This window comes from Amblyomma americanum, chromosome 5 (assembly GCF_052857255.1).
Source record: "Amblyomma americanum isolate KBUSLIRL-KWMA chromosome 5, ASM5285725v1, whole genome shotgun sequence".
NCBI lineage: Eukaryota > Metazoa > Arthropoda > Arachnida > Ixodida > Ixodidae > Amblyomma > Amblyomma americanum.
In genome coordinates this window covers 136,515,877-136,531,378 of record NC_135501.1, presented here as the reverse complement: position 1 = coordinate 136,531,378, position 15,502 = coordinate 136,515,877, and the positions used below count along the sequence as shown (strand labels likewise).

The window sequence follows — 15,502 nt, the reverse complement described above, 5'->3', positions numbered from 1 at the left end:
TAGGCAGTGCAGGTGTAATGGACGAACGCCATATGTATATCTGCATACAAAAACTGATATGGATATTGCATATGGTCGGCTACTCACTCCTCTATAACCAAGGAGCCTATAGCGGTAATAGCTAAAAGGTTAACTATCCAATATTAGTTAACCAGCCTGCTAGTTTGGCACGTCTTAGCTGTGTTCTGATATACTTCACCGCTGACAATGCTATGCCGGGAAAAGCGCTCTTCAGACACAAAAAGGCTATTTTTAAAAATTGTGCAAAGTCTTAGTTGAAACAGCCTGTGCCTCCCAGCTTCTTTTATTTTTCCAACACTAATTCTCACCCCGTTTGTGAGTGCTTGACCTAGGAACGACCTTTCGGGCTCGTCGTCGTGTGTCCCTGCAGATCGCGGCGTTAGTTCTTCAGTCGGCTCCCTCCTTGTTCAGCACAAGGTGGCCGCTGCTACAGTGTGTCTGCCTTTCCTCTCGAAGACTTGGCACCTCTGCAGTGTATGCGCACTGGCGAGGCTCCGCTCTGACCTCTTGTCTGTTGCCGGGTCAGAGCGGGGTCATCTCTCGCCGGGTGGCCAGAGCCGCTCCTCCAACTCGAGTAGGGAGGCTGGCTCTCTCGTCCCAGGTGTCAAAGGATGCTCAGGAAAAGGCATACAATAAAGATCCCGCCTCAAGCACGGGCGCATACACACCAGCACACAGCGTTCGATACCCGTTTGCGCTCTCCCTCTCTCTGTTCACCTTGTCCCATTTCGGAGCCATGGACCGGCTGTACGACGACGTGGCCACGCGGGCTTGGCTTGGCTTGTTGCTGGCCGTGAGGGTTGGTCTGACCCGTTGAGCCTCCTTAAGCGGTATTCACACGGGGGACCTCGGCGCGGAGGGACGGGGAGACGAGGAGCGCTACGTCACCGGCCGGCCAAACCCCTCCCCCGCTCCCAAATTTAGTATTCACACGGGCAGCGGGGAGCCGCCGCGGGGGATCTAGGCGCGCGAAGCGGCCGGGCGGCGTGGGAGGGATTAAAGGAAGTGCCGGACGGCCGGTTTTGCTGTTCTTTGAAGACAGCGAAGGCTAAAAGAAAATAATAAAGATTGAAGGGAGATAAGAGGGAAAAGAAACCGAAAAAGGGAAACAGACAGTTCCCAGCACCGGAGCTGAATACACGTCGAACTTTCTGGCGCTAGAGGATCCAGAGCAGGAAATGGACGTCGCAAAAAGGCGCAAGTACGTGTTGTTGGCGGCTCTACTTGAAACCGAGGATGACGACGATCTTTTCAAGAAAAAGCGGCGGTGCTGGGTGAAGCCATGGATGCAAGAAAAGTCCCTTGGTGTGCAGCACAGTCTGTATAACACGCTCCGTGAAGATGACCCGGACGAATACCAGAAACTGCTTCGTGTGCCGCATGAAGTTTTCTTGTGGATGCTGGAACGCATCAGACACCGGATTGAAAAGCAGAGCACAAACATGCGGACCACCGTCAGCGCGAGAACACGTCTTGAAGTGACGCTACGTTTTTTAGCATCGGGTGAGTGTTTGGCTTCGTTTGTTGGGATAAGCGAGCTATTGACAGGGGTAGCAAGAAACTGTAAATGTGACATCGTTGCTTTGCTTTCTTTTTTTTTTGCAGGAGAAAGTCAGTTCTCGCTAAGCCGGCAGTTTCGGTTGGGCCACAGCACTGTTAACAGCGTAATATCAACAACATGCCAAGCAATCTGTGATGAATTTAAGGCAGAGACTTTGAGAGCACCCAAATCTGAGGCTGACTGGTCGCTTTTAGCTGAGGCTTTTAGAGATCGTTGGCAGTTCCCTAATTGTGTGGGTGCTATCGACGGTAAGCACGTCGCAATTGTGAAACCAGCAAAATCGGGCTCATTGTATTTTAATTACAAGAAGACCTTCAGCATCATACTGTTCGCTCTTGTTGATGCCGACTGCAAGTTCTTGTATCTTGATGTTGGGGCACCAGGATCAAAAGGAGATGGGGCAATATGGCAGACAACACCACTGCAGAAAGCCATCGCATGCAAGAAGGCAAATATGCCCGATCTTGTATCTATGTGGAGTTCCACAAACCTGCAGCTTCCGCCTGTTCTGGTGGGCGACGACGCTTTTCCCCTGTCACAGAACCTGATGAAGCCTTTTAGTGGAACTCAGCTCTCTTCTGAACAAAAGGTCTTCAACTACCGGTAATGCACCTCTTTCTGCTACTCTTGTGTTAATAACATGAAAAATTAATATTAGATAACAATGATGATTTATAATGGAGATATACAATAATAGAAATAAACATAGGCAGTTTCGTGATTGATGTGGAATTTCAGCGCAATTGATTCTTAATTTCGCTTTTTATATTTTGTTTAGGTTGTCAAGGGCCCGACGAGTGTCTGAAAACGCTTTCGGCATTTTAGCTCACCGATTTCGATTCCTTCTGACTACAGTTCATGCCAAGCCGGAGAAGGTGACAATTATGGTCGAAGCAGCTTGTGTGATTCACAATATCCTTAAAGGACATCATCTTGAGCGGCCAGAAAGCATAAATACAGGGGAAAATCCTCAAGCATTTTTCGCCTTGCAACCGTGCCGGTCTCGCCCAAGTTCTCTCGCTGCAGCTGTGCGCGAACGGCTGTGCGACTACTTCAACGGAGACGGCGCTGTGAGTTGGCAAAACACCCATGCGGGCGTTGACATCAGCAATTTAAGGAGGAGTGTTCAGGTTAACATGGTTGGCATTCAGCGTTGAAATGGCCAGCTTGAGATGACCAATTGATGTCACTCAATGAAGACACTCTTCTACAGCATGATGGAAATTGAAATGTTTGTTTATTCTGAATTAGCTTGTACTCTCAATGAAGTTGAATAAACTTACACCATTTATGCACTTGACTTACGACTCATCCTCTAAGTAAGTTGTCATTAAAGTCAGGACTGCTGCCTGGCACTTCGCCCTTTTAGCTAGCGGCAACTTCCTCAAATAATGAGCTAGTACAGAAGCGAATGCGCTGCAATCGTCCGGACTAGAATTGTCAAGGGTCTTGGCCATCTTGGACAGCGTGTCAGTTCGCTGCTGCAGAAGAGCAAGCTGGTGGTCTGCAATTCTTTTTCTTTTCGGAGCTGCCTGGTTTGCGTTAGCCAGAGCCACCGCTGATTGTGCCTCGGATGCTTGTGGCACAGGTGCTTCTGCCGCCGCTGTGTTGGACACCGACGCGTCGACCGCCGGGTCCTGAGATTCCACAAGGCTGTTCTCTGGAGATTGCCCATATTCCTGCAAAGAAATTACCGCAGTTAACACAAACAGTGATTTGAACAATGTAGCGTTTGCATGTAAAACAGATCAGTTCTTCTGTATCTGAACAATTTAAATGTCATGAATTCTTGCACGCTAGAGGAAGGTTGGGATGGGGTAGCGGCTGTGATCAACGAACAGAAGCGCAGTAAGAAAGAGGCTTTCAAAATATTCTACGGTGAAGCTCAGAAAAGGCGGGAACAAAAAGTACGAAGCAGCATGCAAAGACGCTCTCATTTTCGCGCGAGAAGTACGTGGAGAGAAAAGCAGGGCTAGCGGCCGAACAAAGCTCTCAGATTGCGGCTGGAAGAACAAGTGTAGCTTCTGATGAAGGAAGGAGTGCGTATGCCGCTTTCTCACCTCTTCTGTGGCCATCCCGTACGTTTCTGTGTACGTTCGGCTCTCGGCTGGGGCTCCATTGTCTATGAACATCATTGCTTTAAAGAATTTCCACTTCCCTATGTACACATCATCTGCCCCTTGGCCGCTCTTCGTATAGAGCATTTTCTTTTTTTCTTCTCTGTACGTCCTCCGTTTGTTCTTGAACAGTGTTTTTACGTAGTCTGTACACAAGGAGAGGGAAAAGGACATTCGTTAGATGGGCAACACTCCACACACATACACACACGCCAAAAAATAGTACATTTTTGCTCTCGCCATGGCCTGTGAGGCACGAGGACAAGGAGAATGGACAGCAAGTGCAGTTGTCACAACAAATTCCCTTTGCCCCTAAAGAAAATCTGGTTGTCATGCTGCGGTAAGATATGTGGTCAACACGAAGACTTAGACACATCAAATACATGATGCGGCCGTATTTACTAAGACAAAGCAATTGTACTCACCAACAGTGTACGGCTCAAACTGGGGGAAACGAGTTGCCATCTCCCGACAGATATTCTCCCAGACGGAGGCTTTCAAGCGTGTCTTGTTGTAGTCGCTGTTGCTGACATCCCACAGTGAAGGATACTGTTCAACTAACGACAAGAAGAAAAGCATTGCTTCGTCGCTCCAATGCATCTTTCGCTTTTGGCGCACGCTGAAGAAAGGCACAAAAATCGACGCACGAAGCTCGACAGGAACGTTGACGTACACAAGACAGGCGCTTCTGAAAACGAACGAATACTGACTACACAGCGAAATATTGCAGGAAAGACCGGAGGTTCAGCACAGCTGGTCCAGTTCGTTCACAGAAAGGCCAACTGCGAAGCGTAGCTGGTCTGAGTCCCCACGAGAAGCTTGGAAACCATGCGCACTGCGAACGTCAAACTAATGGGAACTATTCCGTTCCCACGCTGGTGCCGACAGCAAGCAATTCGACAAGGGAGATTATAAGTCTGCGAAGGCACAGCTCAAAGGGTTGAAAAGGAAAGAAGGGGCTGTCTGGTGTACCTCATCGTTCCTATCGTGTTTCATGCGTCTCGAATTTTGTGCATTCCTTCATTAGGGAGAGGGGGGGGGGTTAAAATGCTAAGATGCTTTGCAGCGACGAGGCAGTTATTGTTATTTTTTTTTACAACAAAAGCCGCCATCTGGGTTTACCATGCTCAAGGAGCGGGGCTGTGCTGACCTGAGGAGGGAAAATGCCGACAGTCGAGGGGGGAAAAATTAGACGAAAAAAAAGAGATGCGTGAAAGATAGAAGAGAAGAAACTCTGAGAAGATGCAGACAAACACAAAGACGACGTATGCCACAAAACGCATCTTGCTCTAACCAGTTCATAAATATTGGACTTCAAAAATGTTTTTATTAGTGCACGCATTCCTCTTCGTCCAACGTGCGCAAAATCCACGGCAAGAAGTAATACAGCTCCGTCGACAGCGGAGCGCCACTCACAGCGACCCCAACGCGCGCCCTGCCAAGTGCCGCCTAATCTCCCGGGGACGCGGGGACTGAACGTAGCGGCCGAGCGAACGGTCCCCTCCCCCGTCGGCGGCGGCCGCCGGACCAAAACCGGAAACTGCGTCTCCGCGAGCACTCTCGAAGGCGTGACGTGTACGCAGCCGCCGTCAGTTCGGGAGGGATTCCATCCCCCGTGTGAATACCCCTTTATGCGCGCTCCTCGAGGTGTTCGTTCTATTCGCTGCGCTCCGTCTGGCCTTTTGATTTGTCCGAATTCTTTCTTCCTTTCTCGTGCTCTCGGTTCGGGGGTGTATCTTTCTTCTTCAAGTGTAGTGAACGCGGCCACGTGCGCCGAGCAGTCCGGATGAGGCCGTCGGCAGCCGGCCGAACCGAACTGCGACCAACGATGCCAGTGTGTCGGCCTTGATTGTGCGCCGCGTATTTTGACTGTTCTGGGCTGCAGTACAGCGTTCGACTGCTTCGCCACGGGTGGCAAATCGATACGGCCGCGCAGTATGTCGCGACCGTCGGCGTGCTGTTGCTGGAGCAGCTGCTTGAGACTCGTTGCCCCGCTGGTTCGATATTACTGTTTTTTTTTTTGTGATCACACGTTTCTGGTCTTTGTTTTCGGATAATTACTACTGTAAGAGGGACATTGATGACACCCCCCCCTCCGCAATCTATTTTTTCAGAAGAAAATCGATTCTGTGGATTTGTAGCTGAGAAAATTAGATTTTTAGATAGAAAATTTTTCCAGAGGCAGTTTGCAGGGCGGAAAAGGACTACGAAACAAAGGAAGGCGCTGGGCTAAAATTATGTTTTCCCTGCTCATTGCCGTCTAATGTTAGGGGCGCAATGAATTCCTTATTTTTATACTATTTGTTTTGCTTGGATATTATAAGTTATACTTCAGTCGGGTACAACTCAAGATCGAAGCAGCAGATGCCCGTCGAAGGATGGTCTCCAGCCGTTGACGTCGACCGATGGCGTGATTAATTTGGTTAAGCCGTGCTTAATCGCTATCATCTGCCAGCCTCCTGGATCTTACACTAGCACGTTCAAGCGGATTAACCACGACGTTTTGAGAATCGGTCGACGCCATTGGCTGGAGGGTTTCCTTTGAGGAGCATGTTCAGCTTCGTGCTTGAATTGTATCCGACTGTAGTCACACTGGCTGCAATCCTTTTTCATTGTGTTCGTAGCGGTGTTCCGTCTCACTGTGAGGCCCCCCGCCTCGATCTCAGTGTTGCCCGTAAAAAAATATAAATTTTTGAAACGCGAGCTTATTCACTCATTGCGGGCTGAATTGCGTCCTCCTACGCTGCAGTAAAAAAAAAAAAATGATGGCATAAAACGTTTCTTGCGACCAAGAATGGGCAAATTCCTCACTGTTTGGCCCGTGTCTCCAATCCAGTTATGCCTTTCACGGAGTCGTCGCATTTAGAGAAGGAAAATAAAGCCAAGCGCCGGGTGCTTTTCAGACTGAAATGCGCTGCACTCTATTCAATTCCCGGTACGACCTCAGCTGCTCGCGCTTATGTTTTTTTTATTTATATCACCGGGTTGACAGGCGTCAGACGTTGATGAAGAAACGAAAGAACAAAAGAAAACAGAAGCCGCAAAAAGGAAGGAGGGTTCAGCGCGCAAACAAAAGCTGGTAGGAACGATCGGAATGCACACATGTGTTTTTTGCGACGCCGACAAAGGCACATAGGCGGCGGCTAGGAACACTTGCGCGACAGGGGTTGTGCAAGGGAGGGGTAAAAGGGAGGGTGAACGCGCTTCTTTTTCTTTTTACGGTGGAAGTGACGTCATCTCTACAGTCGGCGCACTGGAGGAGGGAGAATGGGCGGGGGGGGGGGGGGGGACAGCTAACGGTATAGCGAACGCGCTAAAGCGGAAAAAGAAAGGAGAGAATACGCGGGCAGAAAACCGAATCACAAGCACCGCTATCACGGCCTGAAAGGAAGTTCGCGAAAAAGAAACAGAAGAAAGGAACCGAACGTCGTCGAACCCTCAGAGGGCGAGCGGATCTTTTTGTTGTCTGCTTCAGTTCTTTTTTCTCTTTCCTTGTTTCGGGGGGGGGGGGGGGGGGGTGCAAAGAACCCGGACGGAATGCTAATTCATTCAAAGCAGTCGGTCCTCGCGTGCCGTTTCACCGACCGGTCCCTGCGTTCGTTGTTTCCTGTTCACTAAACGCTCGTCGTCGTCTGCACGGCGGGTTGGGCGGCAGACGACGCGCATCGAGGCTTGCGCTTTTTTTCTCAATTTTTTCCCCGGCTTTCTATCTGCCTCTGCAGCGGCGGCTATGCTTTCCTTCCTTCTTGAATTTTTCCTTTTTCCACCCTTTCTTCGCGGCTGGTTCTTCTCCTCCTCCCGGTCTTTCGCGCTTCGTCTGCTCACCAACGCTGCTGCCTTGTGACCTTGTGCCGCCGTCTGCTCAGTGGCTACTCCAGTTTTTTTTTCTTGTTTGCTTTTTTTGCGTTTTCGGCGCGATTCAGGTTTGACCCGCCATCGCGGGCTGCTGTTTTGCGCGCTTGAAGGAATACGTTAGGCGACGAAACCAAGCGGAACGGGCAGTCGATCGCGGGTGACCGCGCGCTTTTCAGCTGTTGCGTGCGCGTTGTACTACTACTACCGGCGTCGGCGTGTAGTCTGCCGTTTCATTTTGTTTTTTTTTTGTTTTCGGTGGTTTCGTTTTTCGGTTGGCTGACTGCTTTGCTTGGGGGGGTGAACCCTTTTTATGGGCCGTCGATGTGGTGAGCGCGCGATGTCTTCCTGGTAATGTGTTTTTTTTTTCTTGTGGTTTGCTTTCTTTGGGAACGCTTGGCAGTTGGCGTCGAGGATCGCGCGTTGCAGGCAAGAAAAAAATGAAGCGATGGCGAATCGCCGCCTGTTTTCCCGGTACTCGGTTCGGCTGATTCGTGTTTGACGGCTGCGAACGTCTGCTGCTTCGATTTTTGTCTTTTTTTTTCTTGCGGGGGTGGGGGGGTCACGTTGTTCATTGTGCCTTCTCCCGAGACACCTGTTGGGATTCGCATCCGCTGATACGGGATGTCGAAACAGATGACCGCAGTTAATGACCCCCCCACCTCCTGTTCCGCGTTTTCTTACTCGGAAAAGAAAAACAGCTCGAAGACAATGCTTCGTCATTTCAGAGCCTCAAAATGTCTTTTTTTTTTAGATTTGTGCGAGCTTGACAGGGGAGTCGAAATATTTGCTGTCCCGCTGTTCTTCGTTTTATTGATGGTCGCGGCGCTTTGCACTTGGGTGTACACATTGTTTTCACTTCATTCCATACGTCGTCGTGCCATTGTCTTCGTTCGCTTCGGCATTATTTCCTTTATTTGGTTCGCTCGTTCCCTTTTATGGGGAGTTCAGCGGAGCGGATAAAGATCACGCCCGAAGGAAAAAAAAAAAAGAGACCGGCCTTTAGTCTTTCGTTTTTTTTTTCCACCTTTAGAAGACCGCACCTTCGGACCGTAGTGCGGCTAAAAATAAGCCGCGGGCCATCTCCAAAAATAAAACGCAACGTTGTGTTCGCGTCGCGATGGTGTTTATTTTCGCCTCCGACCGCTCGACGGTGTTGCGCTTGTGCCGCGACGCTCCGTCGAACAGCGGCTGCACTAATCAGGGCGTCTCCTGGTTCTCGGCCAATTAGGAATCTTGATACCTATAATCTTGCACCCATTGGGCACTCTTCACCGGCTATAGTGGGCTATAGATCCATTTCACAGTCGTCTGCCTCTTTACGCGACCCGTGGATATTTGTCTTGCGCTAAGTTGTCTCGGTTAGCTGTCGCTGAAAAATGGCTTGCTGGAAAGCGATAATTGAAGGTTGCGCGTGATTGGCTCCGTTGCTTCGGACTGCACGGTCTGTGCGACGTGGCTTACTTTTCGTGAGCGTCAAGCCTGTGGGGCCGCCTTGCCGGTTTGGTTCAACTTCTAGCCACGCTTTCCGCGTGCCTATAGATAGTGGGTGAACGGACAGGAAGTCGTCCGCGGAGCCTATGGGCTGTGCGGAGTTTTTCCCGGTGTTTCGTTTCTTAGCCTTTATATTTGTTGTCTGCTTCGATATCGACGCGCAAAAAAAAATCGAAATAAAGCAGTTTTCTCTGGCGCTGGTCCCGCGGCGACTGCTGTACGGGCTTGAAAGCAGCTGGAGTCCGCTTCCTACATTGGCCGCCCAGTTTCCCGCGTCTGGTTTGGACGGCCGACGGTCAGTTCCCACGCGTGTTAGCCGATTAGTCCGCCTGGCACGTGCGTCCGGTGTTGTGCTCTCGCTTCCTGTATTAGCATCGATCCATATTGCCTGCGCCCTGCTGCATCTCCCCCCCCCCCCCCCCCCCCCCCCCCCAATCCCTCCTCGGGAGGTTAGGTGGCGCCACCTACCCACCACACAGTCGACTATAGAAATGAGAAGTCAGCATGCCCTGTCCACGCGGAAAGAACTTATCCGTGCGTCACCTCTCGCGCTGTGGGGCCCGGCCGCCTGGGAGGGGCGGATTGATTAATGTTGTTGCTCTATCTCGGTCCCCGCGCCTACCCTGTAGGAGTGGCAGCCAGCTCGCGCCACCTACATGAAAAGGCGGTAACAGATGGGGTCGCGTTGTTGCGGTTTTGTCTTTTGTGTTTTGTTTTCCTTTTTCTCTCTGTCCACTACACCCCCTCCCCCTCCTCGTCTGCGGGGCGACGCCAGCCCTCATTACGGCAGGTCTGGGTTGGGCATGTTAGCTTGATTGACAGCGCTCTTGCATTATATGCCGTACTGTGTGTGCGCGCACCGGTAGGCATCATTTATGTAGTTTGTGGGGCAGTGTCTGTTGGCTTAACGACCTCCCTTTTCTTTATATTCCTCCCCCCTCCTCTTTGTACTGACGTGTAATCGCGCCGTTCCAGGCTGGTATTTTCTCGTCAGCTCTAAGCTAAGTGCAAGCGAACGCTGTTGCGCCGGCCGACCAGCAGTTGCCGACGTGAAAGTGGGGCTACGCACACTATACGTGTTCTGGTCACGTCGCTTATAACGAACAGTAGCTTGGCTCTGTTTCAGAGCTTTTAGTCCTGTCTCCTTCCCTGTCCAAGAGAAAAATAAAGACTAAATGAATGAAGGCTTGACTAACGTGGGTGGGAAGTTCGCTAATGGGCGACGCCTTTGTCAGCGCTGTGTGTAAGAACGGTTGGACAGAATTCACTTAACGCATCTCCGATAAGCTCACCGCGTGTGAACACGAGGGAGTCGACGATTACCATCAGAATATGAGTGATGCGCGTACTTAGCTATTTTTTTTTTCTGGGTAGTTTTGTTACTGTCGGAATATGGGTGGTGGGAGTGGTTAATTTTTTTTTCTAAATAGTTTTATAAGTGGATCTTTCTTGCAACCACAACTGATTCAACATTTGAGAAAAGGGATGGGCGTTTGTAGTTGTATCGGTGTAATATTTTTGCGCCATCCAGCCAGACCGTTTGTCAATGACGTCACGGTCAACCGCCTTACACATTCCGCGAGCAGATGCAAGCGGTTGATCACGACGTCCGTGACGTTGGTCGACCGGCTCCATTTACTCGAGAACCTCCTTTGAGAGGGGCATTCGCCGTTTCGTTCTTGAGTTGTATCCGACTACACACATGTGAACGGCTCCCATGTGCCATGAACTACAACGTCAAGCGCCAACGGGGACTGGGAGCATGTGGCGTTTTTGCCGTTTTACCGTTAAATAACGAAAAGGATCGTTCCAAATCTGGGATCGGCGACAGTGCCAACGAGGGGGTCAGGAATCGGTCTCTGGTGCCGGCGGGGGACATTGACTCCTCCTGCTCCCTCTGTCGATCTGGCGCCCCCCGCCTTGTAAACACCCTTCCTTCTCCCCTCCCCCAACGCGTCATGGGGCACGCGAATAGAGCAGCGCGTGCCATAGAAGAAGGCTTCGTTCTCGGCAGTGTGCTGACTCTCCCGGCGTTTGGGCGGTGAATATCGCCGGCGAAGAGCGGGGCCACTCGCAAACAAAGCGCCTTTCTATTCATAGCCTTCCCTTTGCACACGCATACGCAAGCACACACGTACCGCCATAGCGTTCGCTTCGGCTGAGGCGCGGCGTGTAGGCCCGGCCCGCTTGGTTGGCTGTGCTGGTGTGTTCGCGCAAGCGGGGTTCCCCTGTGTGTGCGCTCTCTCTTCGCCAGTGTTTGCGCCTCTTCGTAGCCATTGGCAATGGCTTCGTGAGCGGCCATATCGCTGGCGTTGTCGCCGGGCTCGCAGAAGAGTTGGGTCGTCTGCTGTGTGGGCTGGGCTGCAGCAGACGAAGAGCGCGCTGGCGGTGGCAGACGGGCTCTGGAATTTGTCCTCTGCAGCCGCCATGACACCGAGCTAGCTCTGTGGCGATGGGCCGGCGTTGCCGCTCTCTTCCTTCAGTGGGCTTTGCTCGTTTTTTGTTAGTTTTTTACGTTGTTCTCGTTTTGCTTCTCGCGGGCGCCTTCTGCCGACCTAAAAGGAACCCCCTCCCCCGGCCTGCTGCTCCCGTTGTTATTATTATTATTATTATCGCCGCTGGAGCGTGTCTTCGTTTCGCCGTCTGCGCTGCCTGTTTGCTCTGGAAGCCGTGGCAGCCGTGGTGTGGCGTTTGCTTTGCTTGGTGTATTTATCTCGCCCTTGCTCGCTTTATGCCTCTTCTTTTTTTTTTGTAAGCTTCTGTTTGTTCCTCGCAGCGACGTCTGCCGCGAGTAACAGTCGACGAGCCTTTTTGGAACTCTCTGCCGAGTACTGCTCCATGGCTTGCTCTGCCCGCGTGTCTACAGTATCTGCTTACGTAATTACCCGAACAGAAGACGCCGTCTTCGGCGAAGGCGCGACGCGGTCGCTGTCTGCGCTGGTCTCGTTTTAAAGCAGATCGTGTTTCTAAAAGCGCCCGACCTGCCAGCTCGGAGTGCCGCCCCTCTGAGGTTCTATTATAGACCGCGGGTTGCGTGGACGCTATTGTAATTCGCGAGAGGGGGGGGGGGGTGCAATGATAAAGGCGGGCGATAGCCGAGAGATTTGTATCTGTGCAGTAATAAGGAAAAAGCATTGTTCAGATCTTCCGCTTACTTTTTTTTTTGTATTGCTTGCGGCGACGTAGTCGGCCCACCCTGCGAGCAACTTTGTCACTGAAGGTGTCTGCTGCTAACGATCTTGAATGAGTCAGGTGTACCTGCAGTCTCCTAAGGATTCTACAAGAAGGCCTGTTCCGTCAAAACATACGCAACTTTAGACTGCGGTTTGGTTTTCCCGTTGCATGCAAGTTATAAGCTTCTCACTTATCACCTAGGTACTGATTCGATTGCCGCCTGATAAAGGCTCTTTGCTGACCACTGGGTCAGATATCTGGCTGCCTGTTTGCATTTTTTTTTGGCGTCGCGTTCTGGTATTTGTCCTTGAACTACCGGAGCGCATATGCGATAAGCCGACTTTAATTGACCTCAGTCACTCTCGGCGGTGTACCCGTTATCGTGTGCAGACGGCAGGGCAGGCTTCTTCATGACTTCAGACGCGGATGGTCATTAGCGTTCGCTATTGTTCGCGCATATGCTCTGCCGATAACCCAGTGCGCATCTTTCCCTGGCTGTGGCTTTATTGTCTTGTCTCTTCACTGTTGAATGACGTCACAGGAGGAATTTTATCCAAGGTTGCCTTTTCGCGCTCCGCATGCGCGGCGTTTCGTTAATTAATCGTCTGCAGCGGAGGAATGCGCACACGTCGTCTGCTTGCTACGCGGCGTCATCGGAATGGCGTTCGCGTGCTTCGTTTTATCGTCACGTGACACGAGGATAAATGCGTAGAGGGCGCTTCATTCCGCGACTAAAAACAGCCGGGGAGGCGTCAGGCGTGAGCGATATGCGGTCGTCGCGGCCGACCGCGATCTGTGACGTGTCAACTGCAGCGCGCGTATACTACGTTCTGTTTGTGTTCCGAGCGCGCCCCGGTGTCGTCTGCGACTCCTTTTATGGCTGCGATGCCGTCGCTGGATCGCTTCAGGCTGGGTTTGCCGTCCGGTTGAAGTGTTGTGCTGATAAGGCGGCTGCTTAATAACGTGAACTGAAGCGTTACCAGCAGTGTCGGGGCTCATTAATCGTATACACCAGTGGTGGAACTGCTGCTCGAAATACGGCCTTATTCAACGGCTAACTTTCGGACGTTAGCAGACGGAGGCGACATCTGTGAGGTCTGGCGTGAGCTATTGGTGGCGCGCTTTGCTATTATTTAGAAGAATTCGACGTCACGGATGACATTTGTTGTTTTTGCAGGCAAGACAGATATAATGTATTATTTTTCCTCAAGCCGTCAGTGCATGATAGCGCAACATAGATATACAACATGCACTTTGGTTTAGAAACAGCCAGTCGTGTTCAACTTCTAAAAAGTAGAATCTAGTATCATGTGATTTGGTAGAGAAGGGCAAGAGGGTAGTTTAGTTTGGCGAAGAATAAAATTGGCGTTTAGGAAGAAATTTTAACATGGTATAATAGCTAGGCGACTATAACACCACCCCGATACAAAGCTATACTACTAATTATATATCGATCCACGTTTTAAAAAGGTCAAAGTTTGTAACTGATTTGCCTGGAATATGTGGCGTGACAGTCTGTTCATCTCTCACTTTTGTGCCTTTTAATTTTCCTGATTTCGTGTCACGGACTATATATATATAGGATTCTCGCAACTGCTACGATTACAAGGACTTCTGAAGTGTTAGTACTTTCCCGCGATGGCGTTTGGCTGTGAAACGGTAGGCTTTATTCCTTACAGTATTTTCACAGTAGTTTGAGCCGGCACATTTCCATGAACGGGATTTCATTGTGATAGTTAGTCATTCGCCTTTTACGTGTACGCGACGCGACCATGTCATTACCACCTCACTATAGATTACTGGCATGGGTAAATCAATATTGGGACCTTATAATGCGAAGTTCGTAAGGGAACAACTAGGCACTAGATTTACCTGAACTGTCAAGGAAGTGCCAATTCGTGAAGCGCGCTGGCGTCACAGCATTAACAGCAGTGGCTGCCGCGATCAGCGACTGACTTGCGCGTTAAAAAGTAAAAACGAAAAAAGTAGCGGTCTAGAGTGAGCTGTCTGCGGCTTAAAATATCGACTTGCCTTCAGGCCAGTCCTGATGTATGGGCAGCCCGAGAGAGGGAGGGCGGTGGGGCGAGCGTACAGTACAGAAGAGGGTGCCTCGCCCAATTTGGTCTTCATTTATTTCGGTTGCCCGCGTAGCGAGCGAGCTGGCTTGAAAGAAGAGCGAAGAGCCCCCTGCCGTACGCTGGAATTAGCCGACGAAGCGAGTTGTCCTAAGCAGACGACGAGGAGCCGACGCGGCTGAGTCAGCCGCCCTTCCCGCTCGAGCAAGGGGTGTAATACAACCAACTGTCGACCGCGTTTCCTCCTGGGCGTTTTCTTTCTTTTTTTTTTAAACTTGCTCCTCGACCGTTTTTAACTCTGTCCCTAAAGTGTTGCGGCGCCTCGTTCTCGAAAGGTGCTATATAGCTACTCTTCGTGTGTTCTCTTTTTAAACGCTCGCGGTGTATGTATTATGCGCTCCGTTTTTTTTTCTTGTAACGTCCTGTGTCGTCTGCGGCTGTTGCGACACGCGCTTGACGTCTGCGACGTCTGTCTCCAGCCGTCAGCATGGGCGACTAGTCCCTGCCGTTTCTGTTTATTTGTTCTTTCCTCGCTGGTCAGATTTCGTCGTCTGCTGCCGTTTTTGCTGGTGTCGCTGCTGTTTCGTTCCACTTCCGCGCCTTTTTTATTTCTGCTTACTCTTATACATTACTTGCCCAAATTAGTGTTTTTCCTTACTCACGTTCCTTCAAATTCCCCCCCCCCCCCCCCCCTCTTTTCTTCGCTAAAGCGTCGCAGGTTCTGGTTTCTCACCCTTTGCGGAGGCGTCTGCCCGAGTCCTTGTTCTGCCCCAGCTTTTTACATCACCGTGACGTCACGGTAGCGGCGTGTGTCCAGTCCTTTCGCAGCTCGTCTGATCCTCGTCTGCGCCTACTTGCGTTCGGCCGAGCGCAATTTGCCCGGCTAGACGCGTCGGTGCGGGGCAGTCGGCGATTCGTGTACGCCCAATTAGGCGCTCTCTAATTAAGTGACCTCTCGTTGTGCCTCGCACTCGCGGTTCACGCGTTCCTTCTACCCCATGATCTTTGTTTTCATTGTACTTGGCCGCAAGGCACGCATAGCACGCGCGCGCGCCGGTTTGCTTTACGGCGCCTATGGCGGTGCGCGCGCATAGCAGACGACATACTATACGCGTCTGCGCCGTCTGCTCTGTCGCAGGCGACGAGATTCCTTGCCGCCAGCCCGTTGCGCTGGGGAAAATAGGTCGCCGCTTGTTTCTTTAGTGCAC

The 15,502-nt window shown here is 51.1% G+C and overlaps 2 protein-coding genes across 3 annotated transcripts in view; one reads left to right on the top strand and one right to left on the bottom strand.

Moving 5' to 3' along the window:
* Nucleotides 1-15,502, top strand: part of Actn (alpha actinin) — a 90,643-nt gene that overhangs the window by 17,040 nt on the left and 58,101 nt on the right. The window lies entirely within an intron of this gene.
* LOC144133655 (uncharacterized) lies at nt 2,884-4,164 on the bottom strand. The gene is made up of 3 exons (XM_077666818.1): nt 4,125-4,164; nt 3,643-3,845; nt 2,884-3,261 (listed from the first exon to the last, which is right to left on the bottom strand). The coding sequence occupies exons 1-3, from the start codon at nt 4,162-4,164 to the stop codon at nt 2,884-2,886; spliced, it is 621 nt and encodes a 206-aa protein (XP_077522944.1).

Bases quoted from the DNA above. Each gene is read 5' to 3' on its own strand.
- LOC144133655 (XM_077666818.1), bottom strand. From the start codon at position 4,164: ATGGCAACTCGTTTCCCCCAGTTTGAGCCGTACACTGTTG. The intron at 3,846-4,124 runs GTGAGTACAATT...CCTTGTGTACAG, and splicing joins GTTTGAGCCGTACACTGTTG to ACTACGTAAAAACACTGTTC. The intron at 3,262-3,642 runs GTGAGAAAGCGG...ATTTCTTTGCAG, and splicing joins ACGGGATGGCCACAGAAGAG to GAATATGGGCAATCTCCAGA.